We start from the raw sequence: 23,879 nt of genomic DNA, 5'->3' as shown, positions 1-23,879 counted from the left end.
GCGTTCCTCAGAGGAGTACCAACCAAAGACATTTTAGAGGCTGCAACCTGAAGTTCAGTGCACACCTTTACAAAGCACTATCACTTACCACTCTATTCTGAATCCAGGGCAGGCTTTGCCACTGCAGTTCTGCAGGGCCTCATAGCCGCTCCTAATCCTGTTTAGCTCCAGCCTCCCAACCTTAGCTTTGGGATTCAACCCAATTGTAATGACTGCAACAGTGAAACACGATGAACATAGTACAGTTGTGTACACTTACCATAAATGTAGATGTTGGAGTGTATTCACTGTTGCAGTCCAGGTTACCCTTCCACCATCCCCCATATCTGTGCTGGAACTTATCTGTACTTCTCTATTCTATACACCATATGTGGTGCATTTGCTTGTAGAGGAAGGCAAAATTTACTTTGGTGCATGCATGTTTTATTGACGTATTTTTAGCCTACCCTTTTGGGGGCACCTGACATCCGGGGCAAGAAAAACTGAATAATCAAAATAAGCATCATCTTATTAAAACAATCTGTTGAAAAGGTATTGTCCCAGAACTGATCCCTGTGGGATTCGTTGCTTTGAGAGGTTGCTATTCAGACATGTATATCTTCCAGTTTTACAAACCACAGCCCATCTCTCAGCCAGTTGTGGATCCAGAAGTGAGGTTTTCCAGTTCCCAAAAAGACTACCTTAGACAGGTATAAATGGTGGTGCAATGATTGCAGGCAGTACCAACTTAGAGTTTGTATTTCAGGATAGCTGTCACATTTATATAGTGACGTATGTTGTAGTAAAGATGATTAAGTGCTTAAGGTCCTTGTTTAGAATTGTCATGTTCAGTAGTAGTATGAGTGTTAAGAGCAGTCATGATTGTCGATGGTATCAGTTTTGTAGGCGTGTCCCCAGTGATGTTGGCTAGCATGGACCTAGGGTTCATAATACTGATTTCCTTACTGAAAATCTTTTCTAAATAGTCTGATTCAAGCATATCCTTGATATTATACATCTTCCATCCTTTGTAGATTGAGTAGGTATTCCAGAGCTGTCAGCATCTTTATACTGGAAAAAGTCCTGCCATCTTTACACTTGTGGAATAGGTATAGCTCTAGTTTTGCCCTTTCTTCTCTGGCAACTAGTTTTGTTTGCTTCACAGTTTAGATTGCTTCACAGTTTAGATTGAAGAATGCTATTTTTTTAAGTCTGACTTTATTTGCATATTATATGTTTCTTATTAAATAATTTTAATGTTAACTGACAAAAGAGACAACGTCCTTTATGTGCTTTTTCTCTGCGTTTCCTAGTGGCTTCTGTTGTACAAGACATCAGTCAGCTTTAAAAAAAAAAAATACCAAATTTCTCTGTTAAGTCCTTTGAAGTCCATACAACAGCCCATTTTATGAAAGTAGTAGCTGACATGTTGTATAATTGCCAGTAGAGTAGAATTGCTTTTATTAGTGTTACAGGGCCAACTTTCCAGAGTAGATTTGATGTGCACAGTGAATTAAATGGTCTCTCGTATAGATATATATATATATATATATATATATATATATATATATATATATACATACACACCCTGGTAAGGTGTACCCATTGTAATAAGCGGGTCAGAGTACTTGTCTATTATATTCTTGCCTCTTGTGGAACTGTCAGTTATTTGAGTTATTTTTTTTTTTTTTTTTTTTTTTTTTATTTCAGATAGGAAATTGCATAACATAGATTTTTTAGTCCAGTGTATAAATTCATTTCTTCATCACCTCATTCACCTCATTGCACTTCTGGTGAGCACAGACTACCTCTGTCTAGAGCTAACAATATGGAACCTTCCTTCAATATCTGACTGGGAAGTGGGTTTTATGGATACGAAGTTCGTTGATGGATGGACAAGGAAATCGAAATCTCTAGTCCATGTAGCTCCCATCCTGATGGAGCCTTCTTTTGGAGAAACCCTGTGGCCATCAAGGTCCAATGTAGACTGTCCTGGCCTTGTGAATGGCTAAATGTGACAGCTTGGGTTTATCAAGCAAACTATTAAAGGCTTTATGTGATAAAAATTCTAAAAGGGAATCCATTCTTGACTGGGTCCTAACTAACAACCTCACATTGTACCCCTACACAGGCAGTCTCCCAGACACCTTAAGTGACCACAACATAATATATCTTATACGTAGTAGAACAAGCATATGCAAAACCACTGACTATAAATCCACTAGAAACACAAAAAAATTCTCTCCTGAGGTCCTCAATACATTACTCTGTAACTGTGACTGGAACCCCCCCCCCCCACTTAAAACCCTCCCACTTGACCAGGCTGTAGCATATTTCAACAAAACATTTCTACAACACCTAGACACTGTTGCTCCATTGCGCAAAATCAAGGTTAGAACCTCTACAAACCCCTGGCTCAGTAAAGAAACCAAACAAATTCTCAAGTCCAGACACTGCCTGGTTTTACTATTAAAAAAACAAAGAAACACAAAGCCTAACTAAGTACCAAGAACTGCGCCACTGTGCAAAAAAATGCATTAGGCTGGACAGAAAATCCTACTACACAACATTACAAACTAAATATCTACACAACCCCCCAAAAATTTGGAAAAATGTAAACCAGCTACTAAAACCCACCCAAAAGGCTATTCCCAAATTAACCACCCCTGACACTATAAAGTTCCCATCGAAACACAATTCAGCTCCCATTTTGTGAACTCAATTCTATCCTTAGTATCACAGGACAGTTCCTACCTCACTACCCCCCCCCCAACACAAATAACACTAATACAAGCTTTACCCTCAAAACAGTTTCCACCACGTCAATCAAAAGCATGTTCTCCAAACTAAAAACCTCATCAACAGCAGCCGACCTACTCCCCAGCTATTCCTTGAAACTCACAGCAGATGCTATTGCTATCCCAATCTCCACTGTCTTAAACAGATCATTTGTTGAAAACTATGTGCCCAAACTCTGGAAAATATCCTATGTTACACCCATACATAAAGGTGCGACCACCACTGAACTTAACTACAGACTCATTGCTTTACTCTCCCCCCTGCCCAGAATCCTAGAAAAATGCATCCATACCCAGGTGCTAAAATATCTCCTAGACAGCAACATCCTGGCACCTACTCAGCATGGTTTCAGACCTGCCCATAGTACCACTACAGCCCTCCTCTGCTTCACAGACAGAGTAAACCATCTCAAAAATGAAGGCCTGCAGGTGTCAACTCTTTTTTGGATATGTCCAAAGCATTTGACACAGTCTCACACCAAATCCTGCCAAACAAACTAAACCAATATCACCTATCAAATTCCACTCTTACCTGGTTCCAAAGCTACTTAACTGACCGGTACCAAGCTGTGAAATGGGAAAATTCTCTCTCCAGCTGTCCACAACTGTAGGAGTCCCACAGTGTTCTGTCTTGGGACCGCTACTATTCACAATCTTCACAAATTACCTCCACATCGCATGCATCTATCATTTAATATGCAGATGTTACTACCTTAATCTGTTCTGCACAAAACATTCCCACCCTCCTGCAAACAACTCAACTAGCATTCTCTGACGTTGAAAACCACCTTACCAAAGCCCAACGTATCCTCAATCCAAAGAAAACTCAGCTTATGATTATAACCAATTCTAACAAAAACACTGATAACAGTCAATTCACTATCTACTCCACAAATGCTACTCCAGTCGCTCCAGTGCCACAGGCTAAGCTATTGGGAATAACCATAGACTCCCACCTAAAATTTGATTGTCATCTCAACTTAACTATTAAAAAAGTACATGCCAAACTGGGATCACTCTACCATATCAAACCGTTTCTTACCCACAACACAAGATCAGCCATTGCTCGCTTCCAACTTCTATCCACCCTACTCTATGCATCTCCCATTCTGACTCTCAACAAAACTGAACTAAGCAAAATGGAAACCTGCTATAACAGAATTGCCTGCTTTGCTGCAAATTGCTGATATAGAACTCATCACTGTACTGCTTTGAGACAGCTCCACTGGCTTGAACTGCCCAACCTCCTAACCTACAATCAGCTCTGCCTCTGTCATTCTATCTATTACCTCCGCAATAAGTGTCCTGCCCTCAAAAACCTAGTACAACATCACTCAAACAAAAGGCCTCTTAGATCATCAAACAAACTACTACTAGAAGTCACCAACAGCTACAATAGCTTTGGAGATGTACTATATAGTAGTTCAGTGTCTAAAAAATGGAACTCTCTCCCCACTAGCATACAAAACACATCGTCCAAAGCCTCCTTTTAAAAAACCTCATTAGGCAACATCTCAAGCAAGGTTGGCAGTGCCATGATTGCTCACCAGGCTAGTGAAAGCGGATAAGGTACACATACTAAACCTAGAGTACTTGGCAATAGTTTTCACTCTTGCTCACAAACACTGACTGTACCTGTGTACTATGTATGTATTCTACCTATGTTCCAAATTTCAGCTGTACACGACAAATTTATTAATTAACTTTATTTTTAAATTAATATTTTCTTGTTTGTTCTTTCCAGTGTAACTGTTGATGTGCTGCATGCCACTGTAAAAACATGTCTATTGTAATGTGTGTATACTGATCATGTGTAAATATCTAAATGTATCTGTAATTTTTCTATGTGGAGTTTTCTCCCCGGACCTCTGCTGAAAAAGGGCCTTTTAGGCCCAGACACCCCCGGTTAACAAATGTAAATTAAAAAAAAATGTCCTTGTTGTTTCTGGACTGCTTGTACTCTTTGATGCATGAAAGACTGGCAGGTTTGCATTTCCACTGTTCAAATTGGCTGGTTCAGTGACTGTAAAGTTCTACTCTTAGAAGACTTTCTTTTTGGTAGCAATCATCTCTTCCCAAGGAAACAGTGAGCTTTGGGTCATTATTACCTTAGTTGCTTATAAAAAGCATGTGTCCATGGGACTAACTCAAATTTCCTTCTGAAATTGGTCTCTGAACTGCCCTTAAAAGCAGTCTGTTCCTCTCAATTTTTTTTTTCCATGTGTTAAAGTCCAAGTCAGTAAGATCCCTTCTTACCCTTAATCTGCATTGCCTACACTGATGCTGCCTTAAAGTGCACAATGTCAGGAAGGAAGACCTGTTTGCCTCCTTCACTCTGGGCACAGAGAGGCTTGCATTGGTTAAGCAAATGTTATTCCAGTGCTCTGCTAAGTGCGTTATATTTTGCTGCTAAGCAACTTTGCAGACATTGAAGCCTCTGACAGAAACATTATTCTACTCTTCAAGATTTTAACTGCTTCAGGTATCTGGCTTTTGCTTCTCATGGTGGTTTTAATTTGTACTTGTGATTTTTCTCCCAGCAGCTTTCCAATGAGGAGTGCTTTTGATGTCTGATATAGCACATACTGTGTTGATCTCTGAAAAGGCTGTCAACAGTGGATGTTGCCTTCCCATTGCCTCCAGTATTTGGATGGCCTCAACATCCAGCATCAACACATTGAGCATCTTTGTAATTTTATTTTCTTGTTTGTGCTTTTCAGATGTAGTCAGTTTGTGGGGCTTTGCTTGTGAGTGCAGTGGCTGGATGAGCCTTCTATGCATGGCATGGGTCTGGAAATGTGACAAGAGATAAGCATGCATATATGTGATTGTTGCAGCTAATGAAATTTGCAGAAGTGTGCTGGATTCCTAGAACAGATAGCCACTGCAGTGGGTATTCTTGTAGCATTCTTGTAGCAAATCTGAGTACATCCGACACAGTGGGTAGCTTTACATCTTCAATTCAAGTGGTTCTACATTTTAGCTAATGGATGAGATACCTTCTGAGTGGAGTACACATGTCTTTCCTTTGGTGGTTAGTTCCAGCTGCTTTGGTTACCCACCATCTCCCAAGAAATACAGAAGGTTGGTTGGTGTGTGCATGTATATGCATTCTGCAATAAACTGGTTTCCTGTCCGGAAAGAGTTTCAAAACCTTGCTCCTACTGACTGTCAGTATGGGCTGTATTCCCCACAATCTTACACGATACCTAGATTTTTAACTGTAAATACAAAGTATTTGTTTTTCCAGATAACTGACTAAATTATAACCTTAAGGCACTGACCCCCAAAAATCTGAAAGGACAACTGGAATGAGTACTGTTGTATCTTTGTATACCAACTACAATTGATGCACAATAATTTATTTGTGTACAAACCATATTTATCAGTAGACTTTTTTTGTTTTCTGCTTTTCCTTGTTATAAAATGCTTGAAAATAGGCACAAGAGTGAAGTTCGCACCTATATTAGTATAGATTGTGTTTTCTGAACATGTTGAATTATCCCAGCGTTCTGTTACATTGTTGTGAATAAAATTCATAAAAAAGTCTAGGTATATTTATGCCATATGCCTTAACATGTTAATTTTTTTTTTTTAACTGTGCTCAGCTAACAGATTACCTACAGTAACTCAAGCTGCATTGGATTACTGTTCTGGCACATCAGTATACTTCTGCATTTCGTTAGTTGTTACAGTTGTGCATGCCTATCTCTTGGAACACTTCAAGACACACTAAACCCATTTTTCAGTTTGTTCTGGGGAAAAAATATTCAGCAAGAAGTAAAGCCAGCACTGACCTCCGTGGCAAGAATAGTGTTCTACAAATAAAAGTATGCAGTTACAAACTGTCATTTCTACAGGTGTGTAGTTGTACAGATTTATGGCTCATTTATTAGTAACTTTTGAACAAGACAGAAATGCATGTTTGTTTTCAGCTCCCAGCTTGATAGCAAAACTCCAGTGTTTAAAGTTAAGTGCATTAGGAGCCCATATGATTTTTGCAAGGGAAGAAAATCCCATTGTTAAGAGCTATGTATATGTGAAAGTGCTTGTGCTGTTGCTTGCTCAGTCTAACCATTTTGTGCTTTCATTTCAGTGGCTTGGATATGACGGCAATCCTTTTCAAGCTGGGATTCAGTGAAGCGGTTGTGCAGTCTAAAATGGCAGCTGGAACCAGTACTTTTGTTTTGGCCTATGCTATCCATAAAATGTTTGCTCCTGTAAGGATTAGTATAACTGTGGTTTCTGTGCCACTTCTTGTAAGGTACTTTCGTAAAGTTGGCTTTTTCAAGCCACCCGCACCAAATCCATAAGCAAATCATGAAATAAGAAAATGTTGGACAAACCTCTTGTCACACTTGGTAGTTTTTGAAGCATTGTGACTTAACTGACGCACGAATAAGGGATATTCTTAAAGCAGATGCTGTTATGCTTCTGTCATCATGGATGGCAAGCAGTGACTGACCTAAGTGGGTATGAGAACATATTAAAATAAAGTAATAAAAAAGTGAAATGTGAAACAAAAAATGACCAGAATCCAAAAATATTGTAACGCATAAAAATGAGTGGATTTTTAAACCTGACTGACCCTCATTTTTATACATTGCAATATTTTTAGATTCTGGGTATGAGAAGAAGTCTGTAATAGTGGCCTTGTGTGCTAAATACATTTTATATGTTTTGTTTTTTGCAGTTTTATGGAATGGGCATGAAATGCCACTTGTACTGATCGAATAAGATGCTCATCATATGGATCTCTGCTGCAGTGCTTTTGTAGTGCGAAAAGCCACAGGAGGGCATTGGTCTTTTGGCCCAGCTTGCAAATCAGTTGAATCCCCAGGTAGAGCAAAATCTTACCTCCCACACCATGCTGGAGCTACCAGCACATGGCCCTCCTGTAAAGCAAATTGCAACCTGCACCATCTTCGATACATCAGTCACTTTTCTAGTAGACTTTTCTTCTGACTTATTACTATATTGTTAATGTTAGGTTTACTATGTATTCTGTTTTCAGTGTTTTCTAATATTTCTTAGAAGGCTGATGAAATTTCTGGAAAGAAATCAACCCTTCCTGAGGATTTTTATTTGCAGTATCTTTTTGTTTTGTGTTATTGTTGTTTTGCCTGTAGAGAATGGGATGTGAGAATGTTATCATTGCAAAACTAGTTAATGTGAAAATTCTTTTGAGAGGTGCTAGAAATCTGAAAGCTTTCGTAGAAGACTGCAAGCTACTGGCCATAACCTAAGGTATGCCTACCCTATCCATAGTAGAGAAATTTGTAGGGATAGTTTCATCTCAAAGAACTTCAAGCATATGCTGAGGGATGTCTGACCCCACTCAAGAAAGTTAGAAGTGCAGAAGGCTGTAGCTTCTATTCCCACACCCAGTACATAATGCAGCTTAAGGGGTGCTTCACTCCAGTATGTCATCCTTTGGATGAGATGTTAAAGTGAGGAGAAGCTTCTCGATGCCCTGGCCATATTTCCCTTAGTAGTATAAATACTACTTCGGGTCTCCCCTGAAAAGAACTTTGTGGGACTAACCTGGTCAACAAAGGATACATAAATAGTCTTGTTATAATTCAATTTGATAGATGAAAGTCACTCAGCAGCCTTGTTTTTACTTTATTTCCAGGTTTCGGAGTGAGGTTTCCAGTAAAAAATATACTTCACCACAACTGGACATCAGTTCCCAAGTGTCCAAAGTATGCATCTGTGGGCAATCACTCTTGCATTCAAGAGCTCATAAGTACAGTTGTATTGTTTTTGTGGTATTTGCCAACAGTGGATCATCTGCACATAAACCATCTGAGGAGTCAGCTTAAAGTTCTGGCTTTGACTAAAACAAAGTCTTGGTAAATGTCCAAAGGCTAAGATATCTGTGAGGTAGACAAAACTTACACACACTTGTGGCTCAATTTTTCTACATTTGTTTCCAAGAAATGTGCTGAAGAATATTTTACTATGGTAAAAAGAGCTGCCCATGCCTTAACTCTGATTTCCACAAGCAAAAATAGTGCTTGTTCTCAAGAGATATCCTGAATTATATTGGAACAAGAGTATCTAGCTGCTCAGACTAGATCTACTTGCTCTAATGATCAGGATACAGTTTCTTCAGGGTCCTATTAAAGAATATTTCATTTGGAAAACACTAAAACTAAATGAGACTGAGGAGCATCTCCCACCCAGAAGTGATGTTTTCAGTTGCTGGGAAATGAGCAGCTCAGGTTTTCAGCTGAATCCTCTGTCAAAGACTTTTTAATGCATTTTAAAATGCTTTCTTAGAGTCATATTCTTAGCCTCCAACCCCCAAAATGCCAAGTAGATTCCAGCAAGGAAAGCTGTTGAAGACAGTTCCTGCTCTAAGTACCTCAGTTAGTGATGGAGAAAGTACAGTCTTGCCTGGAAAAACAGAATATATGTCCCCACCTTGGGGAACTTGACACTCAGCTGTCAGTCCCTAATGGTACATCAACAGGGACATTCTACAGCACATAGAGGAGCTATTGCAAGGTGTTCTGCATGGTTTTAATGCACAGGATTTTTTTAAACTTCAGCATATGACATCCAGGGTGAAGAGACCTAATTATACATGGTTGTGATATGGTAACTGTCCTCTGCAGGAATGCTTGCTTGTACATACAATCCTTCAGTGAGGCTGTTAAAAGGTCAGCTTCTCGACACCTTCTTGGATATATCTAACTTACTGGTGATTCCTGAAAATATTCTGGAAATTAATAGAGGTGGACATCATCATGGAGAAATTCAAGAAATTCTTTTCTCCCTTTATACTCCAACATCTGTCCTTCTAAGGACTGGCCTTTTTGCAGAAGGTAGGTAAAACGTGCAGAATATAGACAAGTCAGACAAGTTAAAAATAAGCAGCTAGCGGTTCCTGGAAGGATGATTAGAGCCAGTGTAGACAGTAGGGGTCATTAGGGATGTAGACCCAGGGAACAGATCTCACAACAATACTGATGGCACACCGCTATGACTATCACCTGACACCTGTCTCTCAAAACATCTTCAATGGGAGTGTCTCCTTTTTTCAACACTGGTTCCTCCTAACCTTAGACATTTAGATAAGGCAAATGCTAGTCGCAGACTTCACTGTAAAGTTACCTCAGTTTCCTCCTTGCATAAGATATAACCTTGCTGTCAGTAAACCATTTGTTGCATGCTCTGGCCATTCTTAGGCAACTGTTGGTGGCAGGAAGTAGAAGAAGCTGTACCCCTTCAAAAGTTACTCAAGCCCATTTCTGGTTTGTAAATGAGGGAATCATTGAAGACCTATCTTTTATTTTCCAGACGGAACTGGCATATAGCAGTGATAAAGTCTAAGATTATGCTGCATCTGAATAATCTTGTATTGATACAGGATGCCTTTTTGGTTTACTTAAACAAGAAAGATTTCTCCTAATACATTCCTATTCACAAATTACAAGCAGATTTCTCAGAGTTTGAGTAAGAAAGTCAAACTACCCATTTATATTTTTTTTTGTCTCGGTAGTATGGCCAGGGCTTTCAGAAAATGTAAGGCATCAGTTTTCGCACGCTTCCAAATGCTGTAGAGGACCCAAATGCAGAATTTTATCCTCAAACTTTCTTCGTCATAGCAATTCCTAGGTGCTGTCCTAGGCACTAGAACTTTCAGAAACTGAAGGTCAAGGTAGCGTTGTGTATGATGAGGTAAAGATAGAATGACAGACTTTTCATTTTGTCACCTAGATATCTCATCTGCAAGTAAAGTATCTTTTCCACGGCCCAAGTCTTCATGTACTCATCCATCTTGAATGGACTCCTCACACAAGATTACGGAGGAAGATTCATTGTTACCTGAAAAACATTTAGGAGCAGCACAGTCAAGTATGCCCTCCCTCTGATTCTAGCCATAATGAAGAAAGTTAAATGATGGCCAAGCAAGTGGGTAGCATATGACTATATCTTTTCAGCCTCCCCCCTTTCTCCAAAAGAACCAAATCAGAGGTTAGCTGCGAGTGTTCTGTACCTAAGAGGTCTCTCCTTCCTCCATCTCAAAGTATAGAGTAGGCGTTTGATAGCAAACGAAGCATTTTGACCTAAAGATGTTGGTCATACTCGATACCTTCTTAACCTTTAAATCCCTTCTGAATTTAAAGACTCTTTAGACGGCATAAATGGAATGTACACTAACAAGCTGAGTGTTCGCATTTATGTCCACTCTGCAAATTATCTGTGGTAGTATTGAACCTGACAGTCAGTCTTAGTCTGTATCTTTCTGCTGTGTACATTCCCAGCTATTAAAACTGCTTAGCAGTCCTCATTTCTGGGAATGTAACAACATCAAGTAAAAGGAAGTTGACTTGGACAGAGTTTTTAAAGATTCAAAAATAAACTATTTACTATCCCATGAAGAAACTTTGCTCAAGAAATTTTTGCTGTCTGGCTGATGCTGTTGTTTATTTCCATTTAAGGTGGAAGTGGCTAAACATTTCTGTTCTAGTTCCACGCATTATGATGGACTCAGTAAATTGGGGTCATTCTGGTAGCCCTTTGGTCAGAGCAGGTCCCCATCTCATGTATGTTGCCAGACAAGAGTCAATAGCTTTCCCCCTGCATTGCAGCCTGTTATCTCAAAGAATTGACCCTTGTGCAACCTATCCTCAGGGCACTCGTGTCACTAGATCAGAAGATTAGTGCTAGAACCTCATAGCCACTGTTTCTTTCCAGAAGTGCTTTCGGTGGTTTCATCATTCAAGAAATGATCATACATGAGAAAGTCCTACCTACACAGGTGGGAAAAGGTTCTCATATTGATGCAGAACCCAGTTTCTTTCACGATTCATCAAATCCTCCATTATTTCTCATAGTTTCTCAACCAGAGACTGGTGTACTGTTCTTTTGAAGCACATCTCTCTGCCATCTTGGCCTGTATACCACTGGACTGCTCCCCCATTTCCATTTCTGCTTACTTCTGCTTTACTTATCTAGGACATCATGTGCCTAGATTTCTTACTCCAACAACCCATCTCTGCCTGTTGGAACCTCAGTTTCATCCTGAAAAGCTCAGCCATCTATTCTTTGATTATGCTGTCTCATTTGCTCCAAAATACTTGTCTGCAAACGACTGTATTTCTAGTGGCCATAATTTCTTCCAGGACAATGTCTGCTCTGCAGACTTTAATGTGCAGGGGAACATTGTACAGTCTTACACAAGTAGAGTTTGAAGACCTGGTATCTTTGAAGCCTAACCCCTCCTTATCCCTAAGATGCCCTCCAAACTCTTTGCAGGTTAGTTTATTCAGCTGCCAGCATCTTTATTTCAAGACAGAGGTCAGCGGAGAGAGGCTCCTGCTTATTTAACATGTACACATGTAACTTGGGTATACTTTCAGGATACTATCAAAACAGATTCCCTTGAAAAGCAAGCCAGATGATTTATTTTTGCTTCTGATGTCCATGACAAGAGAGCAATTGGATAAATCGAAGTACACTCTGGGGCAGCTGCCCCCACTGCATCCTTCCTTGTAAATGTATCTACCTAGATTACTTGTAAAGCTGCAACTTGGGCTTCCACCTTTCTCTAGTCATTACAATTTGAATGACTAATCCAGAACTAATGCTGCCTTTGTCTGTACATTTTTATAAAGCATGTTGTAATCTACCCCAAGATTAAGGACTTGCTCTGTTTAGTGCTAGCTTATTTATATAATGTACTGTAGCAGTGATCTCTGACAAGCATAGTACATCTACGTTAGAGTATTCACCATAGCTGTTGATGGCTGAATAGTAGACCATTGCTACTGTAGGAACTTGCATGCTAATCCCCCTTCCTTCATGATCAGTTTTTTTAATGACCTAATATTTTCTAGGTTCTCATGTGGGCCCTTCCCAGTTTGATTATAAAATACTTGAGTTTTGATTTTATAATTTGCTGCTGGGTGATGGTGGTGTAAACTTTTTAATGAGAAACATAACTGAAGTAGCTGCTTGGTTAGCCCCTTTGTTTGCCTGTCTGAGGGGCATGGGTGTGGGGTTCATTTCTTTCTTTTGGATACATATTTGTGGCGAGATGCAGAGTAATTCCTGGCTTCAAAATTAACAAGACTCCCTTCTGATGGCTTTGGCTTTGGAGGACCTACATGGAAATATTCAACTGCTCTGCAAGCTTGATCATGAGACTTAACATCTTCCCTGCAGTTTATCCCTTTTGTATGATGAATGCACTGGTGTGGTGGTCTTACTGTTTGACTATCTACTTTTATGGTGAGTGGTCCTGCAACTTAACTTTACTTTGATGTGAACAGCCGTGGAAGTGCACTTATAAATGTAGCAATAAGTGGTTGAAGGTTTTATGAGCCTGTAAGTTTGTCATGTCCATCCCACTGCTTCAAAGTTGTGTAAAATATATAGATGGAAGGGATAGAGACAGCAGCACAGTTAGCCTTCTGGTAGTTTCTATATTGCATCATGATCATGAGAGAAACAACTGTCAAGAATTGGATGACTTTGTATCAGTTGGGACTGATCTCCTGAATCTTTAGCATTAATCATGCTTTGTTCATGTTTTTCTTTTAATCATCGTGATTCCTGGAACACATGGGAAAACACTGATAATGGACTACTATAATGGAGCAAGATAGACTGATGCTGACATTTAATCCTTTTTGTCAGACTTGTAAGTAAAGCTTTCAAAGGTGTATATTTCACATGGATAGCTGTAGGCATTGATTAGTATGTTCAGCAAAAACATAATTTGAGATGGATTTGATTCCATGTAAGCTAAGTAAATCACTGTGGCTGTGACTGTCGCAGTGAATCATAGTACCAGTGTGTGTGTGTCCTGCTGATGGTCCTTTTTTAATTTTCTAATAAGATAAGCTAATGGGTTAACTTGAAATCACTGAAAAGTATTTTTACTTTTTATATATTTTGATTTATTTGTGCATTTAAATTTATTTGTGGTATGTGAGCACTGCCTTTTGCTGTTAGCATAGATTTGGGTAATCATAATTAGCATATCTACACTGTTGTTTCAGCCAGTGTGCCTTAATTTTGAATTAAGAAGTACTTATGAAGTACATTTGTAATGTGAAGAAATGGACTATAGAATTATATTTATCCCGAGGGAAAGTGCTGTTGTATGATTAAAGCAGTTGAAAATTGGCCTTGTTCTGTTATGATCATATTCCCTTATTTTATAATAAAAATATTCTTGATCTCTGTGAGAAAATCTGAAAGTTTGTGACTGGCAGTTCTAGGTTGAAAATAGAATTGCTTGACATTTGTAAGTTTTGTTGATGTGTTATTCTTATACATAGGAAAAGAAGAATATCTTTCCAGTCTTCCCTTTTAAGGACATTTAACATTCTGCCTCTTTTGTCACTTACCCTTTTTTCAATCCTCAAATGCCCTGAAACAAATGCCATGAGTGTCAATGTGGATCCTCTGTCCACCACTCGTTCCTCTGTTCTGTTCCATGAGTCCACAGCCTGCCTGTAAAAAATTACTTTCTGAGATCCAGAGAGTAGCTAGGGGGCATATGCAGCAGACTGTAAATCCTTCTTCACCATTTCGCTTTCCTTTTCAAGATTACCACCCCCCTCCCCCATACACACACATACAGACATTTCCTTGAAGTAATCTTGGCACCAATATTGTATCTGACCCCAGCTGTTCTAGTCTGAAGCAAGAAGAGCCACAGCTTATTTAGCCCCTAGAGCCTCTACCCATACCCTTCCCCTACATAATTGTTTTAGTGGCTTTGCTCTTGGTTCCTTCCAGCAGCCTGATATCCCTTCCCTGACATGTTTGACAACTAGTGGAGGTCATTAATTATATTATAACTCACTGTTGCAGCAGAATTTCCTACGTACTGAAATTAGCGTACATGCCATTGATACCAACATCCTCTTAAGAATCAACAGACCTGGCCTTACATGATTTTAAGAGATTACCATAAAAGCTTTTTGCTCAATGCCAAGTGGCCCTGAGGAGTCATTAACCACCAGTAACCGTCAAACACTCAGTCAAAGGGGAGTTTCTTCTACTAAGTTCTCAGATTCTTCTCAGAAGAGGAAGATTTAAATGATATACCCAAATGTCCTTCCCATGTAGGAGATAGTTTCCTAATCACTCAAGACATATCTCATCAGGTTCACTGTTGGAGGTGTTTTGTGTATTTTAAATGGGTGATTTGAGAGTTGTTGGACATCCAAAAGATGATAACTTAATGTTTTATGCTTAAGAGGGATCTTTTGAGTTTTGATCAGTTTATCTCTAGCTGACCTCAGAGCCAAGGGGTAAAGCCCTGACTGGATCATGGATACTCCTTCTTCATGTAGCAGCATGGGAGCTGAAAGGGCTGGGGTTGGGGAGAGAGAATAAGCATCCTAGGGAAGAGAGGAAGTTTGACTCACTTCTTCATTGGTAATTGCCCCAGCATTAATAGACTAGTGAGCACAGTGTGCTACGTCCGATGGAGGTTGTGCATGAGTGGATGTGCACATGCTCCTCCTGAGGAAGCTGTCGCAGAGTTTGCAAGGCTACCATGGAGACAGGATAGGAAATTTTTAAGCATCAGTAAACTGTCCCTCTCCCTAACACACAATTCTTGCCTTCATCTGGGAACAAATGTATCCGTGGCCTCTTGCCCCATTGGTGGAATGTTTGGGATAAGTGGGTGCTGGATGTGAAACCATTGGGACCGTCCTGGGGACGGTTAAAAAATGATCTCTCCTGTTTAAGTGTCTGAGGATTCTTTTCTGACAACTTCACTAAAAGCAGACTTTCAGCCTTCATTCCCAGAGAAACCGAGATAATTGTACAGGCATCATCACACTTTGCAGTAACTCTGTTAGAACCCAGTTGCAGACCTTGCTGATATTTCCCTGGATGCTGCAATGGGTGCTGCAATGGGAGCCAAGTTAGTTTGCCACAGTAAATAGGGAGAGCAGACCTGTGGACAAATTGAGAAAGACTGTAGGTCTATATGTTGATCACCTTAGTCTACATGGCTATTAACTGCTAGACAGGTATGGTCAGATAACAAAGTCCTTAAATAAATAGAGGATGTAAGAGAAAAAGTGCATTTTGTTCAACACACGTCCCCATCTGATGTATATTGAAACCCTTGAAGCAGAACTTGAGGTATGCCCAAGTGACTGATATGCAAGTGGGGTTGTTGCATTGTGTAGCACTGATGCAGCATCCAGATTGACAACTAAGTGGTTAATCATTTAGCACCTCATCTAGGTGAGGATCCACCCATTACCAGATGATAAATAGGACTGGTCAGTGCACTCTTGAACAGAGTTCTTATTTGGAAGCTTGGCCAATGATATGCAGGGGAAAACTGGTAATTTAATGGAACTCTAAAGCAAGTTTTCACCACCCCATACTCAAAATTTCAGAAAGTTCCACTTCCAAATATGTCCCTTTTTATAGGCTTAAGACTAAACAGTAGGCAAACCACAAGAAAGCATTGAAGAAAAAAATATAATGGTGAAGCAGATCGATGTGGGTAAAACCACAGGCAGCAGCCTGGTAGGTACTTCAGATGCAAACATCTCTCCCCTGCCCCCAACTCCACTGTTTTCACACTCCCATCAGCCTCTTTCTTGGGGGGAGGGGGTTAGCATTTTGTAGAATTATTGGGCAAGGACTAGATCACACAGCTGAGTAATAACCCTGAAAAGGATTGAAAGACCAGGCTACTCATCTGCTTAACAAGTGAGTATATTATTTCATGCATACAAAATATAGCTCATTTTCATCCCATCTTTTATAGGGATGCCTGTTATTCTGAATGACCATATTGTATAGGCCATTCTCCTCCTCAACTAATAGTTTGCTCAGGGAGCCACCAAGAGATCTCCAGTAAAGATTTATCCTTCTGCCTGTCTTTCAGGTGCCAGAAAGGATGAGCCTTGGAGACCAGTTTTGTATCTCTCGGGTGTCAACTTATTTTTAAAAGTTCCAAAATTCAGAATGCTTACCCTGCAATAAGGACTTACTTAGTGTTCCATAGGAGGGGAAGTCTCTAGGACACACATCGGTATGTTTTGTTTAAGTCACAGACAAAATTCAGGTCCCTAGACTTTGTATGACTGATACTGTTTGATTTAAGAATATGCAGGATATTTGTAATTGCGGGGTTTGCAGATGCCTTGTAACTAGGCATAGATCACTTATCAGCAATCTGTAGGAGACTGAGTAGAGGAAAAGGACTTTAAGGTATTCTGCGTAAGGTAAGCTTGTTACACCTTGTATACGTTTTGTAAGGAACCTCGTGTGATTGCTGTAGTTGCTGCATTTGCCTGGTCAGATAAACACCAAAGGGAGTGTAATTCAGTGGTATAATGACCTCTTTGGAACAAGACGCCATGCCCTTCCTTTTATGCTGCATAACTTTTATTTCCTCACCAGTGTGGCCATATGGTGGTTTAAGTTAAGATTACTGTCTTCGTGTGTAGTCAGATCCCTGACTACTGAGTCGACTCTTAAGGATATATTATCAACTTGATGATTGACTTCCCAAAAGGTGCAATTATGATTTTTTTTAGCACCGAGTTTAAGACCATGGCTTTGACACCATTTGTTACTCAAGATAGGTGGTGTTGTGGAATATTAGTGTCTGCAGGGGAGTCTGTGATCACCCCCAGCTTGCATTCAGCTGCAAACTTAGCCATCCATAAAACTTAAGCATTTGCTTCAACTTCAGGGAAATAGATGTCAAAAAGGAGTGGGCCCAGTACTGAGCCATGTGGGACTCAACTAGTGACTGGCCTCCTGGTGGAGGTGTTTTTACGTATTTTGACCTTTTGGGTCTTGGCAGTGTGTTTTTACGTATTTTGACCTTTTGGGTCTTGGCAGTGTGTCCGTTGGTTGTCCAGTAGGTGATGAAAGGCTTTTTACCTAATTTAGTGAACTTGTCTATAATACTTCAGTGAGTATTGTTTCAAAAGCCTTGGCCAAGTTAAGGTTAAGTTGTGTGCATTGTCATGCCATAATCCATTGCTTTGGTGACCCTTTCAAAGAAGTCTACCAATTTTAATAAGCATGACCTTCCTTTAACAGAGACTAATTGTGATGGCTCCTGCTTTTGCAGGTTATCTACGTCCTCTTTTATCATGTCCATGATAATTCTTTCCAAGGCTTTATATATAAAGCTGGTAAGACTTGTGAGCCTGTAGTCATGTGGATCAATAGTTGGAAATCCTTTGTGCAGGGGAAGGACTTTAACCATCTTCTACTCCTTGGGAATAAAATCTGACTGTAGGCTTCAGCTGAAAAGTGATTCAGGTACACCAGAGAGGCCATATTTCATGCTATGTTATAAGCATCCTGGGGAAGTTATCAATGCAGTGTTTTTGACCTTGGAAAGTGCATTGATGACCTGTTCTCAAGTAATGATTAGAGAGATTTGTGGTATGTGGTATTTTATTTGGACTATTGGGGGTGGGGGGATTTGAGCTGAACCTTTCGGTTCAGTGTGGGCGATGCCACTTACAACAAGTTACGCACATTGTTGCTTATTTCCTGTGAGGTTGCGGACATAACTGTTTAAAGCTCTTTGTTTTTCCTTGCCTGAGATGCTTCTTATTCTAATTTAGCTTTGCAGTGTTAAATAACCCTTTTAACTAACCCTCTTAACTGCCTGTTTAGATTGGTCAGGGGACTTTTATTATGTTGGCCTTTATTCCTACTGTGCTTGGCCAAGATTTTGTTTTCTTTCGTTGTATAACTAGTTGATATTGTGATTCCACCAGGGTGGCTTGACTTCAGTTTGTCTTATTCTTAATATGAGTGGGCACAACTCTCTCTACACAACAATCAGTATAGCTGTACAGGGATTTTTTTAAGTAGCTCAGTATATGCTATGGTGTGTGCTGGGTTGGGGTGCATGGAATTTAGCCAAGGTGTCACTTGGTAGAGAGAAGTTAGCCTTGGAATAGTTCCCAAAGGTTTTTGGTTTTATTGGGTCCCCGAATTTAATTTTTATTTCATGCAATACTGCCTTATGGTCAGATTTGACAAATGACGACATTACATTGGGTGAGGAGCATCACTCCCCCTTGTTCATGAGTGCAAGGTTAAGGGTGTTTCTACCCTGACAGGCAAATGGACCAACTGCTCCAGGATGTTGGTATTAACAGCGTTTAGGAATTTTTGGGTTTGTGCATTAGAAGTGGTGTAAGTTTCCTAATCTGTAGAGGGATAGTTGAGATCCGTCATGAAGACCATATTGGGTTGAATGGAGGGGACTGTAATACATTAAGATAGGTAGTATAAGTTTCCTGCGACACATGGAGGTAGATCTATAGGTTGCCAATATAGAGTATGAGACCCTGTTTATGGTGAAATTGCACATGTATGAATTCTAGTGGGTCATACACCTTAAGTAGTGTGGATGTGAGGCTGTTTTTAATGGACTGAGACTCCTCCACCTTTATTTCCTTTTAGTACAGCAGCTGGTCTAAAGGTGTGAAAGGCATTATAACCTTGCACTACTGGGGTACTCTCTGACTTTAAACCATGTCTCCTGTACTACACAAACTACTCTCTCCACGGAGAGGAAGTCTTGCAGGGAGTGGAGTTTCTTAAGACTTCTAGCATTATAGTAAGTGCTCAGGGCAAGTGGATTCCTGTACATTGAAGGCTGCACATAATTCTGAAGAAGATACTGTGTTACTCTTTGCACATGGTATATAAGTGGGGAAAGTGTCTGCTCATCACATACAGTATCGCAGATTGTGTACAGAGCAACGATGATGGAACTTGGTGTACCCCATACAAGCCTGGAATTAGTTTGTATAAGTGGGCATGAAGCTCAGAGCAGTATACATCTGCTCATTACTCAACAATAGTGCAGGCATCATGAGTAAGAGCATAATCTTCTCAGGCAACCTCAGGTGGAAGTTGAGCAGAGAAATGATCAAGTTACTGAGGGATGAATAGGGAATTCCAAATGTAGATTTGTTCCCTTTCTTGCAATCTGTTTCCTTTCCAGCTGCAATTTGCTTGCAGTGGTATCTTAAGGGTGGCTGTGGAAGAACTTGTTTATATTTACTTTCTATCACTATATTTCTCTAATGTTACAGTACAAAGATACACGGGTAGGGAAACCCGGGATTATACTAATACTGTATTGACCAGTTAGCAGTGCTTCTCCATGGTGATACAGCTGATGAGAAGACTGTCATTCTTCTTACTGCACATGTCACTCAGAAATAAGGCATCCTGATCCATCTGAACATATAGGGAGATTCGTTTCCAACTAGAATGATCCATCGTTGCTGTTAAGCACTTTTTCTCTAAGGTCAAGCTTTGCTTTATGAAAGAAGTCAGACCACCCTACAGAGAAGTCTAATCTTAAAGAATGGTAAATATTCTGTTTGTGATACAGAAAGAGAACTCCAAGCCCATTATAAGTAAGGGAATCTCTCATTGTTAGATCTGTGTTCAGCAGGATTGTCCTACTCTTCCATTTAAGTACATGTATCTACTGTCTTGATATATATTCTAAAATATCTTCCATGACTTGGTTGTCAAGTAGTTCATGACAGAAGTTCACCACTTTAGATCACAAAGGAAGAGGACTATAGCAGCATTCAGCAATCTCAAGTTTTATTCTGTCAAAGTTCTTTGTAGACCATTTTGAACAAGGAATGTCAATCTTAGTTAATGAATTTGTCCTGGAAGGTCATCATTTTGGTAACTGTGAAATCAAACAGAAGAAAGTCTGAACTATAAGCCATGATGTGCTAGGAGCTATTTATGATATTCCAAAGGGACATGGTAAGTTTCGCAACAAACTCCAATTTAATCCTAAAGTAGTTTCTGACATCTCTCGTAATCAGATTGTCTGTTTACCTGTATGTTTGTTTTTTAAATCAACCTATGAATAAAAAGGAGAGCATCTTAAACCTTCAGCACATCAACAGCAAACTTAGAAAAAGTCTTTCAAGCTAATATACAACTTATTTGTGACCTTCACTGGTGGGGGAGGGGGGTGGCAGGCTAGATTCAGGACAAACTTTCCAAGCAGTTAGCTAACTGCTTTGTCTTTTACTACAGGAAATGCAAGAGAGCCACTCTAGGGCAGATCATTATGGAGGGCACTTGCTGTTTCTGCCCCTTTCGTCAGGAATGTCTTGACACAGAGAATTTGTGAAGCAGCCATGTGATCCTCCATCCATACAGTTTCAAAATGCTGCAGATTTGATGTGCAGTATGTGCTCTTCATAAGTAGAGTTGAGTTTGGGACTATTCTGTTGCAGGAGATAATCTGTGGGTTTCGACAGGAATGGTACTGAGTACTAACCATTTCTGATGTAGCTGTGTGAGTCTTCCTATACATCAGGAATTCTACTGCAGCACTGATCTGTATGAATTGCATAGTACAAATCTGAGAAACTCCTCCTAAGCATATGTTCAAGTATGATCTCTACAGCAGTACTAGCTTTCTCCCTTATTCCAAGACAATCTTATAAATCTCCAAGTGTAAGGGAGGAGTTGGAGCCAAGAGCAACGACCACCTCTCCCCTTACCTTTGCCTGCATTTTACACTTGGCACACAAGGGGCAAGGTATGACAGTTGAGACTCCTCAAAGATATGACCTCTTCATAATGAAAGGTTGTTCCATTCACAGAAAGTCAAAAATGAGCAGAAGATGACATGAGTGTACTGTCTCTTTAATCTGAAGTACAAGCCTCATACAAGTATCAGTCCATGCCTATATGTCTGAGGAGGTCTGGGATATAGGCTGGTCAGGGAGGCATCTGCATGTGACCAATTTCCATAAAGTTAAGAATTATACATGATCCTACTGTGACATCAGTGGTTATGTTGCATTTATCACACTGATTATGTTGCATTTATCACACAATTTTACTTTCTTTAGAGAGCCATTGTCCTTGAGCTCTAATTTCATTCAGAGTTTGTTTTATCTTAAGATTCTGTTTATTATTTTAGCTGTTATCTTAAGATTCTGTTTATTATTTTAGCTGTTAGTCACATACATTTCACTAGCTTCATCAGAAGTGGAGTGGAACTGAATATGCTACAAGTAAGGGGCTCTGACTTTGAAGGCTGCCTGCTGTAGGTAACCAGGATTTACCTTTTATGATGTCTCTAGCTTGCCTCAGTTCTGAAATTTCTCTCGCTTTCATTTTCTGATGCATGCATGCATATCTTCAGCAAGCACGTGCTTTTATGTTACACACCAAACTAGGAGTCATGTTTCCACTGTGTGGTTTGCTGTTCATTCCTGCCCCTTTGTTTGTTTCTTTTTTATGTAAATCAGTCGAAAATTAACTGTTCTGATTCAGTTATTCATTCTCCAGTTATGTACTTAACCTAATGCAGGGTTGCAAAGGAGCTGGAACCTATCTGGCACTCACTGGATGCAAGACATAGTGGCATAGCCTGAATTTCAAGCCATCCCTCATCACACTACACTACACTGTCTGACACACACATATACACATATACGCACATGCGTACATCTATGGGAAATTTTGAAGAACTCCAGTTCATGCGTGTTATGTCTGGGATGCAAGAGGAAACTGGAGCACCTTCCAACTCCCACATGAATGCCGTGACAATATTTTAATTCCATGCAGAAAGTACTCATCTGAAAGCCAGAAATATGAACCTCTATACCACTGTGCTACCTTGTATAAGTATGGTTATGTATAGCATAAACCAATCTCATTTTCAACAAGTTTGTACTCGGGTAGGTCACCGTGTATAAGACATTATTTAGATTCTGTTACTTTGTTCTATTACTTAAAAAAAAGTATATTTAATTGTTTAATGGAGCCAGTTATTTGAAGGAATTTTGTATAAAATACATGGGCTAAACCCTACATATTCTGGAAGCTAGTTCCTCATGGTGATGTCAACATCATGGTTAACCATGGTTATGCAAAAGCTAAAGTGAATATTTCCTGGAACCTGAAAGAGAGCAAGTTCTGGTGATGCTAAAATTGTGGTTTAGGTAAGTGTTACAAACTGAGGCTTGTGGACTTCAAGGTAAAATAGTTCACTTGGGACTGTTATGTGGATTTATCTTGAGATTATCTGAGGTTAATGTTTTTATAACTGGGTGAAAGCAATCTGGGAGGCCCTGCACAAACATGTGTTTGTGTACACAGCAGAAGAGGAGCTGGAAGGACAGTCTGGTAAAGTTCCCTGTAAAGTGGTGATGCCTCTTTGGTTTTGTCTGCTCAAGTTCTGTATTTATAGTGTGAAATTGTAGAGCCAAGTTGAGTTGTGTTTTATATTTTTTTAAATTAAGAAAATAGAGCTCTGTTTTTATATTTCTAGCTTCACTGTGGTTGCCAATGCCGCTGTCAAGCAACAGCACAGGTTCAATCTGTCAGCAATATTCCAGTCAGGATTGTATATAAAGCACCTTTCAGATGGCTGCATGTTTCAGATGTAATATGACCAGGCATATTTTGCTAGAAGCTTAGCGTAAGGAAAGATTATTGATGACCTTGTCTGCTGTCAAGTGAAATACTAAGCTAAAATGTGCCCCTGCTGCCATTGATCAGTCTTCATATTTATATGGTTTACTACAGAACTAAGTTGTCTTACATATCTGAACTTTGCAGCTATCTGACAGGTGCATTGCATATGTTCTGATTGATTGGAATACTTATGTATTGCATCTGTGCTGTTACTTGTTTCCTTCATTGAGGCTTCCTACATTTCCTTTGAGGTCCTGCTGTTGTAAACTCTGAAAACCTAAGTAGCAGACTGTTCTGACCATGAAATAAACTGTTTGTTGCTGTTTTTTCCTTAATTGTAACGTATACCTTTATTTGAAAACTGCTTCTGGAGGGTTTCATTTTGTTCTGATTGTGCACCTGTGCTACTCAAGTGTTCTGTTTTGATAATAGAATCTACAGCATGACTGGCAGGAAAATATGTATTCCAAAGGACTGGAAATAAAAGGACAGCTGTTATCACTTGGTTAGACTGGTAAGTTGTACAAGTCCTGCTGCTTAAATGCAAGTCAGAAAATAGTGTTTGAAATGTGATACCTTGTAAATTAAATTGTTTTTATTGTACACACAAATATTCTGTTGCTAGTAGTTGGTCAAACACATGTA

General features: G+C 39.7%; 1 protein-coding gene across 2 annotated transcripts in view; it reads left to right on the top strand.

The window, feature by feature from the left end:
- Positions 1-23,569, top strand: part of FAM210B (family with sequence similarity 210 member B) — a 259,164-nt gene extending 235,595 nt beyond the window's left edge. Inside the window, exons 4-5 of one of the 2 annotated variants that reach the window (XR_006365505.1) lie at positions 6,386-6,637; positions 6,874-6,963. Coding sequence is in view for 1 of the 2 variants with exons in the window: in XM_044076802.1 (XP_043932737.1) it covers positions 6,874-7,090 (217 nt within the window). In the remaining variant the exon portion in view is untranslated. Of the gene's footprint in view, positions 1-6,385; positions 6,638-6,873 lie in introns of both variants that reach the window. The other variant, XM_044076802.1, reaches the window with a different exon arrangement.
- Positions 23,570-23,879: the final 310 nt, after the last annotated feature.

Source organism: Protopterus annectens, chromosome 1.part1 (genome assembly GCF_019279795.1).
Source record: "Protopterus annectens isolate FY-2018-M chromosome 1.part1, PAN1.0, whole genome shotgun sequence".
Classification (NCBI taxonomy): domain Eukaryota; kingdom Metazoa; phylum Chordata; order Ceratodontiformes; family Protopteridae; genus Protopterus; species Protopterus annectens.
The sequence above is the reverse complement of the archived record's forward strand: the minus strand, read 5'-3'. Positions and strand labels throughout refer to the sequence as shown.